The sequence below is a fragment of the Lycorma delicatula genome, chromosome 1 (assembly GCF_047948215.1).
Source record: "Lycorma delicatula isolate Av1 chromosome 1, ASM4794821v1, whole genome shotgun sequence".
Lineage (NCBI taxonomy): Eukaryota > Metazoa > Arthropoda > Insecta > Hemiptera > Fulgoridae > Lycorma > Lycorma delicatula.
The window spans coordinates 118061311-118081048 of record NC_134455.1 but is presented as its reverse complement, the minus strand read 5'-3'; the positions used below and the strand labels follow the sequence as shown (position 1 = coordinate 118081048).

The window sequence follows — 19738 nt, the reverse complement described above, 5'->3', positions numbered from 1 at the left end:
TAATAAATTTTTGATTCTTTTGTATGAGAAAAAGAGATATTCTAAACTTGAGTTATTTTATAAACTAAAAACATAATCCATATTTTTCCACAGGAAAAAAGATTACTGTATGAACTACAGAGAGAGTCAATTGAAAATCCCAAATGCAAAAAAAACTGTGCTAAATTCTTAAAAGGGAAGAAAAACGTCAAGTTTACTTTAGCTGTTTTTCTAAATTATAATTAGGTTAGATCAACTAGATTAGTTTTGCTAGTTTTACATTAATAATAATCTTACATCATTTATCTTTAATTGTATATAAATTCGGTTAACTTATTATATTAATTAATTAATGACTGATGACTTAAAATCTTTATATAGTAGATTACGTTTTTCAGAAATGGAACAAGATTATCCGAATGCAAGTTTGAACATCGTGTTTGGACAATACGCCGACATCAATCACACAGGAGGAATAAATTTTATTGATGAATTACTAGAAGAATTCTCAGCTAAACAAATGAAGTATAATGACGCAAGTTCTATATTGATAATATTATTTTACATTCCATTATTTTTGACAGCAGCATCCGCCAACACACTTGTCATCATTGTTGTTATCAAGTATCACTGCATGAGAAGGTAAATTATTCAGTACGTAAGTAAAATGTACGTAACATATTAAAAGTATATTTATATACATATACTAATTTTATGTTACTCTTCCATTCTCATTTTTCTCTGTTCAATGCTAGTCCTTTTAATCTCAATATACTCATATTGCAAAGTACATACTCAATTATCTGATTCATAAGTTATAATCTTCATGCTTTCCCCTATCTTTTTTTTTTAAATTGAGGTGGCGAATCCTACAACGGACATGTAGTGTACGACTCGCAACGGGTTCCGCTTTATGTTACTTAGTTATCGGTTGACATATGCGGGTGCACATATGTGGGTGTGCATATCGACTAACCACCACCCTTTCTATCTCCTTCTCTAAATTGCCGCAAGTCATTGATTCGGCAAAGAAGCGGCTTTCTCTTTGCTAGGTGTAACTCTTACGGCTGCCATCACTGGAGATTTCATAAACGGGAGTGCTGCCTGCTTCATCATTCCAGGACGAATCCCAGTAGCCTGGGACCCTCCAAGAACTCCGCAGGCAGCCTGTCTCCAGACCTTAGCGCCAAGGCACCACCGTCGTTCTTTCTTTCCTAGCGTTTTCTAGGCTCGTAGTTTCGACATAATAGCACTGGCCCGATCCTTAACTGCTTGCTAGCTCTCGACCAAAGTGACCATTATTCATTGTAACCCTCAAGCGGGAACAATAAGTCTATTTTCAGCTCGGCCACCAGTGTGTTGCTCTGACATGAATCTCGGGCAACCGAAAAACACGTGGTACGAACTTTCCTCGGTGTTCTTGGAACAGAGGCAGAGATTTGAGGGGTCCAGTCCAAATCTGAATAAGTATACCCTGAACGTCTGAAGCATGGCAGCTTCTCTGCCATGCTTCGGTGTGTGCTGTTTTAGCTCGCAAAACCTTATCGCACCGGTCTTTGGGCGGCCCACCCCCAGGCTTTTTTCTCACATCAGCAAGCAACTCGATGGGCATCTGACCCGCCAGAACTTGAACCGGATCCACGGAAACTGTGCTGTATGTGGAACAAACCCTAAGGCAGGTGTGCCTGTGCACCGCAGATATTCTGTTATTTATCGCAGTGTCAAGCCCCCCCCCCCACTCACAACTGAGGCACTGTACAATAATATTGATTTCGTTATACTGGCCGACAGTGCTCTGTCAGTTTCTGTCTGAAACCCCCTTTATTGGACAGGAGCCTAAACATCGCTCGTGACATTCTGTCCGCCTTCTCTGTGGCTTTCTGCACATAAAAGTCAATGTTCAGTTCAACCAGTTCTCTCAGACTCTCCAAAACTCCCAGCATGGCTAGGTCGTCGACAATTCCACAAGGGTAACAGCTTCAGGTTGGATAATCCTTAACACACCGTCATACACGAGATTCCAAACAGTGGGTCTCAGCACGGAACCCTGCGGGACGCCCGTAGATACTCTACGAGCCCATATACTGTCATCTGCGTTGTAGAATAACATTCTATCAGAGAGATATGAGGATATCATCTCTTTTAGGTAGGAGGGAATATCAAGATCAGGTACCGCCTGCATTTTCCTCGACCAGTTCACACTGTTAAAGGCGTTCTTGACGTCTGTTGTTACGAGGGAGAAATATTTTGCCTTAAAAACTGCTCCCTGATTTACAGTAGCACAAACTTTTGCCACTGCATCTAATGTAGATCTGCCTTTCCTAAAACCATATTGGTTTGGAGAGCAAGCCTCAGATGAACCATCTTTTCGAACAACTTGTCAAGCATATCTAGCAAACATAAAGGTCTGTAGGAACTGAAGTCCTCAAGATTCTTCTCGACTTTGGGAAGGATGACTGCTGCCTCTTCCAGAACGAGCGACGGGGAGGTACCTACACCAAGACACCTGCTGTCCGTGTCGAGGAATATTTTCATGTTTGCTTGAATTGCCGCTTTCAGGGCCACAATAGGCCACAAGGCCACAGGGCTTTCAGGGTGGTCAACTGTGCAGGTCACTTCTCCAGTCAGAAAGGAAAGGTTGATTTTTGTAGTCCATTTTACACCCAGCTAATATGGCCTTCCTCACAGTTCCCTATCTATCTGTTGTTGCCAACTATAGCTATTGTTTGCCCTGATTAGAATTTTGAGTTCAGTCCTGTTCTCTTGTAGATGGTTGTGAGTTTGTCCTAGCTATAGACATGTCAGAGAGTCAAGTAATGAGTAATTCAGTGTGATGTAATTTTCTTATTAATAAAGTATTTTAAGTAATTAAGTATTATTCATTAAACATTTTGAATTTTACAGTGAATAAAAATCAGGCTTCTAAAAATTCTCCAAATATTTTTTGTTTGTGGAGAATTCACCATGAAACTTATTTTGACTGTCCCTTGGGCACAAGATAAATCCTGGGCTCTACATGCAGCATGTATCAAGTGCTATATTAAACTAACCCAGTGGTTAAAAGGAAAAACAAAGCATTAACCTTTTGGTGTACCTATGATGAGAGGTGTACCTATGGCAAGAGCCTACTAACCATTATGGTGACTGCTATTTTTGCATAAAAAATGTTACTGGTTTCAATTCAAACAATAAAAGCAGTATCGCATACCCAAATGTTCGTTCAGCTATTAGACTAGTAGTTCATAGTGCTGATTTACCAATTCAGATTGCTCCTACTTCTTGGAAAGTAATTTCTGATTCTCCAGAAGGCTCAACCGATGAATCCTTAACTTCAATAGATATTAATTACATTCCAGAAAAATCAAATACTGAACCTCACATCACACAAGCAGAATTGAGCAACCTAATTTGTCACTTCTATTTGTCGAAACAACATGCAGAACTCCTAGGTTCACGTCTTAAAGAATGGAATTTATTAAATAAGTATACTAAAATTTCAGTATATAGAAATGGAAATGAAATTTACTCAAATACTTTAGAAGAGATGGTTTAATTTGTTTCTGCCATGATGTTAGGGGACACATGTATGAACTGGACATTGAATATGTTATTCATGATTGGCATTTATTTATAAACTCATCAAAAAGAAGCTTAAAGGCAGTGCTGATGCATAACTTGAATAAGTTTTCTTCAATACCAGTAGAACGTGCTGTAGGAATGAAAGAAACATATAAGAGTATGTCAAAAATTTTAAAACCTATTAAGTATGATGAACCCTCATATGAATCATTGCTGACCTGAAAGTGATAGGCTTCTTCTTGGTCTCCAGAGTGGCTTTCCAAAATATACATGTTTATTGTGTTTGTGGGATAGTTGGGTTATAGATAATCACTATATAGTTAAAGACTGGCCAAAAAGAAATTACCTCAGGATAGAAGTTTATTCCAGGAAAGGAAAACGTTGTCAATATTCCCTTTGTCAAAGCAGATTGTATTATTTTATCTTCTCTACATATGAAACTTGGCCTGATGAAGAATTTTGTAAAAGCATTTGATAAAGATGGAGATTGCTTTAAATATTTGGGTGAAGTTTTTTGACATTAAGTGAAGCCAAATTCACTTAATGAATATTCATTGGATCACAAATAAGAAAATTAATTTGTGAAAATATATTTGCCAGCAAGCTGAATCTTAAAGAACTAGCAACATGGAAGTCATTCAAAGATGTCGTTACTGGTTTTCTTGGAAACAAAATGCTGAAAACCATGATCAGCTTACTGAACTACTCTTACTGAACTACAAAAATCAGGCTGAGAATGTCATTGAAAATGTGTTTGTTACATTCTGATTTGGAATTTTTCCCTTTAAACTTCGATGACATCAGCGACAAACAAGCAGAAAGGTTCCACCAAGGTATATTGCAGATAGAACAATATTATCAGGGTAGATGGTATGAATCAGTAATGAGTGACTACTGCTGGATGATAAAAAAAAAATACTTAACTGAACACAAAAAGAAATAAGAAATTAAGATAAATGTAAATGTCTGCAAAATAAAGGTAGAAATTTTAATCTTAATTACTATTTTTATTTTTGTATTCTATTATTTAAGAATTTTCTCAATTTTTAAAGGATCATAACTAAAAATCTGAGGGTGATGAAGAAAAACTGATTTCAGTTTAAGATTCAGAATAAAAAATACATTCTAATTCATCAGGGCACGTACATACCTCAGGTCACCTACTTTTATCTCAGTTCCAAATCATTTTTTTTTTTTTTTGTTGACTCGTGTAATAATAGACAGTAACTAATAACTAATAATTTCCAACACTTCTATAAATTAAATGACTTTGTCATCTAAATTCCCTCTCAAAGGAGAAGAACACCTGCCTCGTAGTGTGTCTGGTTGCTACACCACCCCCTCCGTTCCTACCATGCGTGGCTTAATCGGAGGATATCTTCTTGCCCTCAAACTGATCACATTCCACAATCATCAGTCCGCCCTCGTGAGATGTCACCAATGCAGATGTCTTGAGAGATATCCATTGCGTAAATTCCGCCCTAATCAGGTTTGCCTTCAAAGAAGACATCAGACACCTAACTCTACCATATAGCCCTCAGGAACTGCTAAACTAACAGTCTACACACGGAAGCTAAAAAACTGCGGGGTTTTTTGTATAGCGTTAGGCGCGGGCCTAACGCTATACATTCTTAACCCTACAGGGCGTTAGATTGATATACAATCTACTCTCAGACACAAACTTCTTAAAGAAACCAGCCCCAAGCTCAAAAACGGCATTATACCGCTTACCAGAAGAGTAGCCTACACTCTTTCCTGAATTTGGCCTTATTAATTAATTTCGATGTTCTGCTCCCAAACGACAGACAGAACTTCCTCATCGGATAGTCGCCGGTCAAAGTCGTAGACAATGACCTGGGCCTACCCATGCGTTTCGGGTCAACCTTGAGAGACCACCTCAGGAGACTCTGAGATGACTTGGACTGTCTCCTTGTCATTCGCAACCACTACCAGACCCTTACTGGTCTCTTTAATTTCCCTAATCTTTAGTTTTTCCTGTTGCTACGAAGAGCAACCTGATAATCCTCCTTGAGTTGTCTACTAGTTTTAGTAGACCTCTCAATTTCATTGATGTGTAGCACCTCGGGCTGCTTTGAGGTTTGGCTAGCCTCTCGGTTGCCTCTCACAACGTTAGCATAACAATTTGGCTGTTTGTGATCAGGCGCCGGTACCTGAACCTCCCTGGGCTTGGAGGCTAACTTTTCAAAGTCGTCTGCTAAAGCAGAAAGAACGCCCCTGACATGCTTCAGACGTGGAAAGATTCGACTCCTCGCCCCAGCACTGACGCTGCGACAGAACTGCTAGATTTTCCGCTCTCCTCTTCCACCCAGGCCTAACTAACAGTTGATCCTCTAGCATGGCCATTTATCCTAGTCTCACCACCCTGCGTTTTAGACATGCTCGCTGTCCTCCTCCTACTATGAAAAATTGGGCAAACCCACAAATGTTACTGATGTCCGCAGGGAGCCATGGACAGCTGCGGATCTTCTATATTCCCCTGTCACTCTTAGCATCTTTAGCCGCTTCTGATCGGTTATAAGAGTGCAATCATGGATTATTGCGTTCGTTCTGAAAAGAACACAAGTTGGACTAAGGAGTATTCCCTTGCTTGTGGCGGGGGATTACAAAGAGAAGTCGTTGCCTCCTCTTCACTGCGGTGAGCCGGATATGCGTCGCAAAATCCTATGCCTTATACACCTCGAGAATGGAGTTACCAAAGCTGAGTCTAAAGGTCTAAAGGTAAAGTTGTAGTCTGAAAGGTTTAAGATGAGATACCTCGATTCTTTATGATTTTACTAAGTGTGCTTCATATACTGTGAAGAAACTCACATTACCTGCCCGACAGAAGACCATATAACATCATCTAACGTGTAGCATACATATAGAATAGCAGAATTCTCACTGTCCTTACCTATCCGCCGGACATCCCAACCCCGAATGGGAAGACAACCGCCTAGTGATGTTCCGGTTGCCACATCGAGTTGATCGAACGTAACCATCGAGAGAGTTAAAGTACATCTCAACTACTCTCAAGTAACAATCACACTCCTTACTATGAACCGGTGACTTTTGCGCAACCTTTTACAGTTAACGCAAGATGGAGCCTTTTTTTTTAGAGAACAGTCATCATGCTTATGGCCCCCCTTGCCACAATGCGCGCAGACCGACGCATACTTACAGAACTTGGCCGTATGGCCAAACCTACAACACTTGAAGCATCGCTGCACGTCAAGGTACTCCTGGACACGACAGGACGCGAAATCTACGAAGATTCGTCCCTCCGGGACGAACTTCTGATGGAGACCAGCTCCTAATTCAAACACTTTGATATCGTGGGGCATCACGCTTACCAGTCTTGAAGACAAGCCTACACTGATCCTTGAAAGAAGCCTCGTCCAAGTCAGTGTTCTGCTCTCGGATGAGAGACAGAACCTCGTCATCGGTGAGGCTCCGTTCGATTCATACACGATGACACGGGGCATTCTCAGACGCTTGGCGTCTGGTCTACCTTCACCTCAAGCTTTCTGACTGCAGGAGACTCCTTAATGACATGGAATGTCTCCTTATTTTTCGCAACAACTAACAGCCCTTTGCTGGTCTCCTTGATGTCCCTAATCTGCAGCTGATTCCGGTCGCCACGAAGGGCAGCCCGGAAATCTCGCTTAAGTTCTTGGCTGGTGGCCTTCGAGCCCTCCACCTTATTTACGAACAGGATCTCCGGGTTCTTAGCCGGCTTGTTGGCTTCAAGCTTAGTTCGCAGCACATCAGCGTAGCGCCTGCGGCTGCGTTGGGGTCTGAATAACCTTAGACTGGACTTACACTTCCTGGGCTTCGAGGAAAAAGCCTCGAAACCATCTACAACCACCGAAAACGCTTCCTTTATCTTCACGAGTCGGGGAAGAACCGTCTTCTACGTTCCCACACTGACGCCGCCGGGCAATCCGCTAGACAGCGAAAAACGCTCTATGTCAATTTTTAGACCGATTTTTTATGTCTAAAAAATGTTTTTCAACATTATGGTACCACTACAAAAAGCAGCTACGTTTATTGCAATTAGATTTATTTGAATCGGATAATATGAAAAACGTTATGCGCGAATAAACATAAAAAAAATATGCTGGTCAAATGTATAATCTACTTTTTCGTAGTCGGTTAATAGATTGAAAAAGAATTACGGTAAAAAAAAAGTAATCATCAAGGGACCATTTTTCAGTAATAATTTTAATGTGTACACTTACTCTTTAAGAAAATATGGGACGATATTTTCATTAATGTTTAACACTTCTTTGCCGCACTGGTTTTTTTGTAAAGTATGACATAAGTTTCCGTCTATGAATGATGAGACCTTGCTGTTGGTGAGGGGGCTGTTCAGTGATACAGATTAGGTGGACCGAAGTTGCAACCATATCGGAGAGGTATTTGTTGAGAGCCAGACTAAGGAATGATTCCTGAAAGAGGGCAGCAGCTCTTTCAGTAGTTAAGGACGTAGGTCAGGACGACTAAAACGGCCATATTAACATCACTCAATCCTCTGAGTACCGCGCAGCTGAAAGCAATGGAAACATACAGCTGCTTTTTTTCCAAGAAAATGTAGCTCTCTGCATTTTCGTATAACAATGATGTAGGCATGTTTCTTGGTAAAATATTCCGGAGGTAAACTAGCCCCCATTCGGATCTCCGGGGGTGGGGGGAGACTACTAAGGAAGGGGTCACCAGAAAATTAAAAATAACATTCTGCGAGTCGGAGCGTGGAATGTTAGAAGTAAAAAAAAAAAATTGGTAGGTTAGGAAATGGATAGGATAAATGTTGATGTAGTAGGAATTAGCGAGGTTCGGTGGAAATAGGTAAACGACTTTTTGTCAGGTGATTTTAGAATAATTAACCCAGCTTCAAATAATGAGCAAGCAGGAGTAGGTTTGGTAATGAACAAGAAGATAGGGAAGAGAGTAGAGTATTTCAAAATGCATAGCGATAGAATCATTGTAATAAGGATAAAATCAAAATCTAAACTGATAACGATTGTTAACGTCTACATACCTACAAGCGCCCATGATGATGATGACGATGATGAGGTAGAGTGTGTACACGTAGAAACTGACGAAGCAATTAAACACACAAAAGGAGATGAAAATTTAATAATACTTGGAGATTGGAATGCAAGCATTAGAAAAGGCAAGGAAATAAATATAGTAGGTGAATACGGGCTGGGCAAAAGGAATGAAAGAGGAGACCGACTTATAGAGTTTTGCATGAAGTATAATTTAGTAATTGCCAACACCAAGTTTTAAAATCATAATAGAAAAATATACACAAGGAAAAAGCCTGGTGATACTGCAAGGTATCAGATCATGGTTAAGCAAAGATTTAGAATTGAACTCGTCAACTGCAAAACTTACCCTGGAGCAGATATTGATAGCGACCATAATTTACTGATAATGAAATGTAGATTGGGGTTTGAAAACCTGAAGAAAAGGTGTCAGATGAATCGGCGGAATTTAGAGAAGCTTGAGAAAGAGGAGGTAAAGAAGATTTTTGAGGAGGACATCGAAAGAGGTCTGAGTAAAAAAGATATTATAGAAAATGTAGAAGAAGAATGGGAGAATGTTAAAAAGGAAATTCTTAAATCAGTAGAAGTTAACTTAGGGGAACAAAGAGAACTGGTAGAAAACCTTAGGTTTCAGACGATATATTGCAGCTGATGGATGAACGTAGAAAATATAAGAATGCTAGTTATGAAGGAAGTAAAAAGAACTTTCGGCAATTAAGAAATACTATAAACAGGAAGTGCAAACTAGCGAAAGAAGAGTGCATTAAAGAAAAGTGGAAAGAGAAATGAACATTGGTAAAACAGCGGAGCACACAGGAAAGTAAGGAACATTTTGGGGTGCATAAATTAAAATCTAATAATGTGTTAAACAAAGATGGTACACCGATTTATAATACGAAAGGTAAAGTCGATAGGTGGGTGGAATATATTGAAGAGCTATACGGAGGAAATGAATTAATAAATGGTGTTATAGAGGAAGAAGAGGAAGTCGAAGAGGATGAAAGGGGAGAAACAATATTGAGATCTGAATTTAAGAGAGCATTAAAAGATTTGAATGGCAGAAAGGCTCCTGGAATAGACGGAATACCTGTAGAATTACTGTGCAGTGCAGGTGAGGAAGCGATTGATAGATTATACAAACTGGTGTGTAATATTTACGAAAAAGGGGAAGTTCCGTCAGACTTCAAAAAGAGTTTTTTAGTCATGATACCAAAGAAAGCAGGAGCAAATAATTGTGAAGAATACAGAACAATTAGCTTAACTAGCCATGTATCAAAAATCTTAACTAGAATTCTGTACAAAATAATTGAGAGGAGACTGGAAGAAGTGTTAGGAGAAGACCAATTTGGTTTCAGGAAAAGTATAGGGATAAGGGAAGCAATTTTAGGCCTCAGATTAATAGTAGAAGGAATATTAAAGAAAAACAAACCAAGATACTTGGCATTTATAGATCTAGAAAAGCCGAATGTCTTGTCTAGGTCTATAAACATTATAGATCTAAAGACTATAAACGTTTCTAGGTCCAGATAACGTAGACGGGAATAAAATGTTCGGCGTTTTAAAAAAAATTAATGTTCGAATACAGAGATAGAAGAACGAATGCTAACAATTACAGGAACCAAACAGCAACAGTAATAATTGTAGAACATAAGAAAGAAGCCGTAATTAGAAAGGGAGTCCCACAAGGATGTTCCCTATCCTCGTTATTTTTAATCTTTACATAGAACTAGCAGTTAATTATGTTAAGGAACAATTTAGATTCGAAGTAACTGTACAAGGTGAAAAGATAAAGATGCTACGATTTGCTGATGATATAGTAATTCTAGCCGAGAGTAAAAAGGATTTAGAAGGAACAATGAACGGCATGGATGAAGTCCTACGCAAGAACTACCGCATGAAATTAAACAAGAACAAAACGAAAGTAATGAAATGTACTAGAAATAACGAAGATGGGTCACTGAAGGTGAAAATAAGAAGAGAAAGATTGCGGAGGTAGAATAATTTTGTTTGGGAAGTAGAATTACTAAAGATGGACGAAGCAGGAGCGATTAAATTGCTGAATAACACAGGCGAAACAAGTCTTCAGTCAGAAATATAATTTGTTTACATCAAAAATTAATTTAAACGTCAGGAAAAGATTTTTGAAAGTATATGTTTGGAGCGTCGCTTTATATGGAAGTGAAACTTGGATGATCGGAGTACCTGAGAAGAAAAGATTAGAAGCTTTTGAAATGTGGTGCTACGGGGAATGTTAAAAATCAGATGGGTGGATAAAGTGACAAATGACGAGATGTTGCGATAAATCGATGAAGAAAGAAGCATTTGGAAAAATAAAGCTAAAAGAGGAGACTGACTTATAGGCTACGTATAAGGCATCCTGAAACAGTCGCTTTAATATTGGAGGGACAGGTAGAAGGAAAAAATTGTGCAGGCAGGCAACGTTTGGAATATGTAAAACAAATTGTTAGGGATGTAGGATGTAGGGGGTATACCGAAATTAAACGACTAGCACTAGATTGAAAATATTGGAGAGCTGCATCAAACCAGTCAAATGACTGAAGACAAAAAAAAGACATGTATTTTTGTCTTGGTGATCTTAAAAACTCCAATTTTACAACAAAAGATTAATATAACTTGGTCTTGGAGAGGTAATGATTTTACTAAACATATAATTATCATAACAATATTGCCTTTTTCAGAAATAAATTATAGTAAAGTGTTAAATCTAAATTGTGTAAAGCATTTTGGAAGGGGAATAAAGGACTTTCAATTAAAAGTTAAATTTATTTCCTTTTTGTTTCAGTGTCACAAACTATTTTCTTGTAAATCTTTCAGTAGCGGACTTATTAGTAACATTTATTTGCATGCCGATGGCAGTGGCTCAGACAATAACTGGTCTTTGGATTTATGGTGAAGCGATGTGCAAACTAACATCATACTTACAAGGTTAGTAGTATTCAATTTCCCAAACATGGTTACCACTGATATATTAATAAATTATTAAATAGTGCAAATCTACCTAACCAGCTGCTGCAAAAACAGTATACTGACAACTAGCAATCAGCCATGACTGCTTAATATTTTAATTCTTTAACTTTATTTTATAATGATATTTTAATCTGTTGACGATGGTCTAAGGACTGAAAGATTTCGAGAAGTCAAAATTAATTTCTGCTGGTAAGGTGGATTTGCGCTTCTTAATAATTTTTAATAGTTAGTAATATTATTATTACATTTTAAGGTTTACCATTCTCTAAGAAACACTAAATTTTGTGTTAGGCAGATTCAAATCATACCTAAATAACGAATAATATTAATAATTAGACGTACCTGTTTTGAGTAACATATGCTCAAATTGGAGAGGTTGTAATCCGTAAACTAAATGGAAAACAGAATAATTCCAATAAAATAATTCGAATCCTTATCGAAGGTTGATTTTGTGAATATGTAGGTTTATTTTACAATTCTTTTATCTATCATTCGACATCCTTCAATTGTATTTTTGTAGTTACGTAACAAAGGGTAGAATTACGTAGTTTGGGATCCGAGCTCATGATATAAAACGTTGCTACCACATAATTTAAAAATGTATATTAAAAATATCATTTGAAATCGTACAACAGAAAAATTTTCGGTTTTTATGTTCTTGTTAATGATTTTTTAACGTAACTTTTTTTCACAAATAACCTAATTGAGAGGGAATTTAGACAGGAGTATTGTATGTTTCAAAGGGAATGTTTTGTTGTCGACTGGTTAAAAACGTACCATTAAATTTCCTTTTAATATTATTGGTTGTGATAAGAATAGAGGGAAGGCAATAAGATAAAAATAAATTAAAAAAATTATTACCCTTTTCTAAGAAAATAGTAAGAATATCTCTTATGTCAAACACACAAGAAAGTATTATCAATTGATAAATCGGTATATTTACGAAAAGTGCATCTTAAATGTCCTCCTTACATAGAAAATAAAAAGACAAATTGATAGAGAAATTACTTTTTTGAATTTATAGACAATCAATGAAGATTCTATTTGCATAGAATTATGGTTAAAGCTTTAAAAACTGAAACTATTAGTCTGAAAAGCTTGCTAGGTCGCTTTTAATTAATTCTTGTAATTCGTTCTTGTCATCCAAGACGTGAATACACTTTGGGATACACTACCAAGAAGCTAACTTATTAGTAACGATGCAAATCTACAAGAATCTTTTAAATGATTCAGATAAATCAGTTCTTTTTTCTGTTTAGGTTCCGGAACCACCGTAAGGTATGGCTTCATAGGATGAATAAGAATGATATATATGAATGTAAATGAAGTGTAGTCTCGTACAATCTCAGGTCGACCTGTACTCGAATAAAAGTTTTGATTGATTAATTTAATTATTAACCTCCGGGTCCACCGTTAGGTATTGACATGAATGATTTATCGCGTGTGTGAAAATACCATGTCTAACCGGGATTCGAACCTGGGATCTCCGAATGAAAGGATATTAATTTATTAAAACGATTTTTTTTTCATGTAGCCTACCTGCTTAATCTTAAAGTGAATGGAGGATATAAGAAGCCGCAATAAATACTGTTACGGTATTTTTGTTATATTTAGAAAGGATTCTAGGAGTTAACATAAAGAACGGACTGATCTACACGACAAAAGGGTTATTTGTTTGGAAAATAACCTTGTTCATTCAAATGTAAGCTATCGCTTTTATTTGTCTCTTCTTGCTACTGGGATGCTTTGTAATAAGTTAATACTTAAATAATAAAAGGAAAACTAAAATTATCACTGGTTGAGGATTAATAGGTCCCATTATTGATGATAATTACAGTAAATTTTTTTTATTTCATTATTCAGGTAACTTTAAAAATGATTTGAATGCTTATAATCCACTGCGTGGTCTATCCCTCATATACGATTATTGCAGAAGATATCGATCGCATGTACATTCGGCAATATTGAAAAGTTTTAAACTTGCCTTACATAAAATTATCAGATAATGTTTATAACATGGTGTTTTAGAATACTTTATATTAAATGATTTAAGTTGTGTAAATGAAGTTTATAAGTTTTTTCTGTTTATTTGCTAAAAACTTCTATACAGTATATCTTGTAATTTGAGTTAACTTACTTTGGACTTCAACGAAACTTTAGTTTTACGTTTATTAATTAGATAATACCAGTATTTGAGGATCTTCGGTATACTAACTGTGAGTAAAATGGTTTAAATTATCGAATATTACTTCTCATCCTCTCCAATCAAGGCCATTTATTATATTTGACAAAAGTTATTACATTTACATTTATATTCTATACTATTTGGTACGGTTTGATGTAGTCGTTTCTAATCACATAATGCATAATATTTTGTCCATTAAGGAATAATTACGAATAGTAATATACCAAAAGAAAGAGGAAAATTTTGTGGGAGTATTTTATACATATTACTCTTTGTAAGATTACTAATTCTTATAATCTTTTATACTGAGAAATGAGTAGTACAGACTTAGTTAATCAAAAAAATATAAAAAAGATATTGCCCAATTCAATAGGGCAATCAAATGGTCGAAAATACCTCGTTTTTTTGGAAAAATTAACTTCTGTTAGGTAAGACATGTAAGAAATAGGAAATATTCCGTACAATTGAATGAACTACTTTTCCACCCTCTCATTTTTCCGCATCATTTTCAAAATGGCATCCAAATTTGGCGAAAAACAATTTTATTCGTTTTAAAGAAAAACTAGACGTTATACAAAAAACATTTTAAATAAAAGTTATAGAGCTTTTGAAAAAAAATTTAAGCCCTGCCCGATGTCAATTGATCAACAAATAAATTAGTTATTGCAAAATATAACTTTTTCTTCAGTTATTATTATCTTTAAAATTAAAAAATGATTTTTTAACGAAACTTCCAGAATGCGTAGTCATTAGTGACTAGAATACGTATATTTTTTTGACTTTTGCAAAATATTCAATCATTTTTGCAAAAAACTAATTTTTCAAAAAAATATGCTTTCTTAAAATTCGAATAACTAATACTGTAATGCACGTACGTGGCCCATTCGGGGCTATAAGTTGTACTAACCTTTGCAAATAGTGCGCATACTGCAAAACAATTGCAATTATATGAAAAATCGACCAAAACATTGAATTTTATTCAACTCGAAAAACTTCTTATTTTTTAAAGTTGGAATCAATCGAACTAGTATTATTGCCATTCGATAGCTGCCATTTTTCTACGAATTGAAAATAATTTTCTACGACCTACTGGTGCCAAGATAATGTTTTTTTACAAAACATTTCTACGATCTCATTTGTCAATATTAAGGTCTGAAATCATCACACGTATTACTCGAATACTTGTACTTGAGCGGAGAGACAGTTCGATTTATCGGTTGACTGACTAGCTAAGAACGTCAAGTCGAAGTCTCTTTCCTTCCACCATGTGCATCAACGTGCCGAATGGAATAAGTATTCTACGGAGTCCAATATAATTTACCTTACAGTGAAGAAAACAAAATCGATCGCTGCAGAATAATTTTTATATTAAATTACAAGTATTGGAGTACAATGTGTGCAGATTTCAAACCTTAATATTGACAAATGAGGTCGTAGTAATGTTTTGAAAAAAAATTATCTTGGCTCCAGTAGGTCGTAGAACATTTTTTATTAATTCGTAGAAAAATCGCAGCTATCGAAAGGCAATAATGCCATTTCGTTGGAATTCTAACTTTAAAAATAATTGAAGTTTTTCGAGCCGAAAAAATCGATGTTTTGGTCGATCTTTCACATATTTTCAATTGTTTTGCAATATGCGCACTATTTGCATAGGTTAGTACAATTAAAGAAACTTTAAGCCCCGAATGAGCCACGTAGGAGCACTACAGTATGAGTTATTTGAATTTTAAGGAAACATAATCTATTCGAAAAGCTCGATTTTTGCAGAAACTATTGGATATTTTGGAAAAATCAAAAAAGGTACTTATTCTACTCGCCAAGGACTATATATTCTGGAATTTTCGTCAAAAAATCTCTTTTTATTTTAAAGATATTAATAATTGAAGAAAACGTTATTTTAGTGGTATTTTTTGCAATAACTAATTTATTTGTTGACAATTGACATCGGGCAGGCCTTAAAATTTTTTTTTCAAAAGCTTTACAACTTTTATTTAAATTGTTTTTTTTTTTTAACGTCTAGTTTTTCTTTAAAACAAAAAAACACTGTTTTTCGCCAACTTTTGTTGCCATTTTGAAAATTATACTGAAAAATAAGAGGATGGAAAAGTAGTTCGTTCAATTTTATGGAATTTTTCCTATTATTTACATGTCTTACCTAACGGAAATTAATTTTGGCACGTATAAATCTAATTCGATTGGCCTACTAGATAAATTTCATTTAAATTTAGATATACTGTAGTAGTGTATCTGAAGTTATGCATGAGAAAATTTAATAAGGATTGGTTGAGTCGTTCTTCACTTAAGCTCAATTTAAGGCCGACACCAGACAACATAACCTCAATTTGAGAATACATTGACTTTGTGTATTTTTCACATGCGCTTATGCATTAAGTCAGAGTAGTGACTCAAACTTGAAGCTTATGTGTAGGGTTTAATATTATTTTTAATCATATAATCAAATTACGGTTATAATATTTTAATTTTCTTATAAACAAAAAATATATTTCAATATTAAATAAATATTAGGTTTACATACCTCCTTCAGGTTTCATTTAATCTATGTTTTGTATATTCCTTGAGCAAAAGCATAGACAAAAAATGTTTTACAAAATAAAATAATGAATAATCGATCTTCTTGCACAGAACTGCGAAAGAATTTTTTATTTATTTCTATTATTTTATCTCATTTACTAGATAACATCATTAGAACATGAATGGAAAAAAGCCCTTTTTACCACAGCTTAACACAATATGACTGTAACTACTGTAAATACCCCAAAAACTATCTAAAATTTATTTTATTAACCTCTTCATGGAAATAAACACCCAGAATTACCCATTCCTACTAAAATATCGACTTTGACAATAAATAATAAATACAGTGTACCATAAACGTACAGATTTAGTAAGCATAACAAAAAACTTCTTGCTCAGTTGTGCGCAAGAAGACCGACTTCTCGTTATTTTATTTTGTTTCCTTTTCAAAAAATATCATTTCATTTTAATATATAATTAAGAATAGATACGTCGACGTTCCAGCTTGCAGCATCATAACGATCCACGCTTATAACTTTCCTCGCTCAGATTTTTTCGACCTTAAACTGAGTGTAACTCAACAACGACAAAATTATTCTTCATTAAATTTTCACATGCACAACTTCAGATACACTAATACAGCGAATGTAAATTCCAATGAAATTGATCAAGTAGTTTTTTAAATTTTCGAGCCACAAAATTTTATACGTAGGACTATAAATAAATAAATATATAAGGGAAACAATAATTTACGAGAATTATACTCTCGTACTTCTTATGCCTTAAAAAGTACAGATAATTCATTTTCATCATTCACTCCCAACATGCGACCGAAAGTAATACTTTCTTCGAAAAGTCGGTAAAAAGGAATTACTAAGAGATAAGCGGGAATAATTTTTAAAATTTTCACTGGGTTTTTTTTTCAAGGGTGAACAACCAAACATTAGAAAAACAGTAAGACAGTTACTTTTTTAATAAATCCCAGAAGAGAAAGGTATAAAATAGTTTAACCAGAAATATAAAATCACTGAAAAGAAAAACAACCTAAGGGTTGTAATATGGGAACCAAACTAACAGAGAAAAAATAAACCAAAGTGGCGGATTTAATCCATTACACACAATAAATTAATAAAATAGATAGTTATAAAATATAAACATAAATGACTATTTTAATGGACTGGTCTAATTATTATAAAACTTAGGATTTTGAGTCTAGGAACGACAAAAAAGAAAAACGGTTTTTTTGCTGCGATCCTTTTACGGAGGCTTGAATAAGGTCAAACACTAACATGAAGTATCTTAGCTACTTAAAGGATATCAAATTATGGGAATAAATTTACCAAATTATGTGAATAAATGTACTAGCCTTTTAAATAAAATAAAATTGAATGGGAACAACAAGGACCATATCTCCTTGTCTCCATTACCAGTTTAACAAAAATTAAACGAAATCAATGCCCCATGTACAGGAATTATCATGCCAAACTTCATCCAATTAGTCTATCCTGTCAGGAAATATCAGCAAAAAACTGGCTAACATATATACATACACTATCCTTTCGTAATTTTTCAATGAGAAAACGTCAATATATAATACGTAAAAACTCCCGACTTACAAAATTTGACCCGATTAGCATCTTTTCTCTTAGTACACCGTATAGGTATACAGTATAACTATATAACCCGGAGAGTAAAAATATGTAAGTAAAAATACGTAAATACAGTAAAAAAAAAAAAAAGAAAAAACAAACAGTATAAGTAAAAATCGTAATACTTGCCGTAAGTGTTACTTTTGTAAGAGATGCTCTGAAAATAGTATGTTTTACCTCGAGCTTCTTTTTTGTTTTAACACTAAAACGGTCAAAATAAACCCAGACGCAGTAATATAGACAGATGGATCGAAACATAACGGTACCGTTGGTTGCGTATTTCTTGTCAATGATAGAACTTATATGTTTGGTCTGGCTGGTATTACGAGTGTGTTTACAGCTGAACTGTACGTTATAAATAAGACTCTGAATATCATTAACCCTAAGTACCGAAATTTTCTTATTTGCAGTGACTCTTGTAATTTTCTCCAAGCCTTTAATTCCAAAACTTTTATTCCAGGCATCCCATCGTCATTGAAATCTACAACGCAATCGCCGAGTTAAACTATCGCAACCCACAAGTGAGTTTCTGCTGGATCCTTAACCACGTGGGAATTCCGGGTAATGAACGTGCATATTCCGCTGCTAAAGATACATGTAATCAACCTCCTTTCACCACTCGTATTAATACTTCTGATTTTATTAATTGTATAAAACAGTCTCTTCGAGCAAAGTGGCAAGATGGCTGGACGGCTACCGTTGATAACAAACTCCGGTACATTAAAGATTCTGTATTGCCATGGGACTTCTCATGCAGAAAAACTCGCCGAGAGTAAGTGGTCCTTTGCAGATTGCGGATAGGACATATGAGAGCCACTCACGGGTACCTGATATCAGCAGAAAATGCACCACTATGCGTAAGATGCGACTGCCGCTTAATTTGTTGCGTTTGTTATGCGGTCTTACGTGGAAAATTTAAACTACCCAATAACATTCGCTGTATCCTAGGCAATGACAACAAAATGTTAGATCAAGTACTGTTTCCTACGGAGTTTAAATAAATATGTTTCACGAAATATAATGTCTACCTAGTTCTAATATTTGTATTTTTTATTCTTGAGCGAAGGTTTTTTTTATTATTTTATTTTAATCATCAAATTACATACTTTATTATTCGTAAACAGGCCCTTTACACCCCTTACGTTTTTAAAAAATGTTATATGTATTTTTCTCTTATTTTTTTCCTTTCTTTTTAAATAAATTTATTTTACTGTTAAGATTCTGACTGTGATATTAATTGTAAGATTTTCGTGACTTTAGTTTTAAGTTTTCAGTAATATATTTTCTGTGATATTAGCTTCAAGTTTTAATTGTTTTTTTTCTTTTTTTATTACCTTTTTTTTTCTCTCGCACATGATATTAGTCGAAAGCTTTTAGTCATATTAGTTTTTAAGTTTTTTAGTCATATTTTCTACATTTATTTTATTTAGCGTATGGCACCAAAACACAACACCAATTACAGTCAAAAATTACAAACAAACATTTAAAAAATAAATATAAGCTACTGATTCTGCAGTCGGCATCAGGAAATCTTCAGGATTCCCTTCATAAGCTATCCTAGAGGAAACTTCTGTGATGTGTTTAACAGTTTGATTTTCCCACACTTGCAAAGGGGCGTCGGTGTTTTACCCCATTTATACAGGAAATAGGCGCACCTACCATGTTGAGTTCGTATTCTGTTTAGCGTTGACCATGTCTTACGTGGCAAGTCAAAACCCGGCGGTTTTAGAGTAATACATGAGATTTGGTTATTCTGCTTTGCGGTCCATTCTTGA

At 35.3% G+C, this 19738-nt stretch overlaps 1 protein-coding gene across 1 annotated transcript in view; it reads left to right on the top strand.

The window, feature by feature from the left end:
- Nucleotides 1-391: 391 nt before the first annotated feature.
- The window catches only part of LOC142318168 (orexin receptor type 2-like), a 75712-nt gene continuing 56365 nt past the window's right edge, over nucleotides 392-19738 (top strand). Inside the window, exons 1-2 of the mRNA XM_075354711.1 lie at nucleotides 392-621; nucleotides 11410-11552. Of these exons, the coding sequence (XP_075210826.1) occupies nucleotides 500-621; nucleotides 11410-11552 (265 nt within the window). The 5' untranslated portion in view covers nucleotides 392-499. The remainder of the gene's footprint in view (nucleotides 622-11409; nucleotides 11553-19738) is intronic.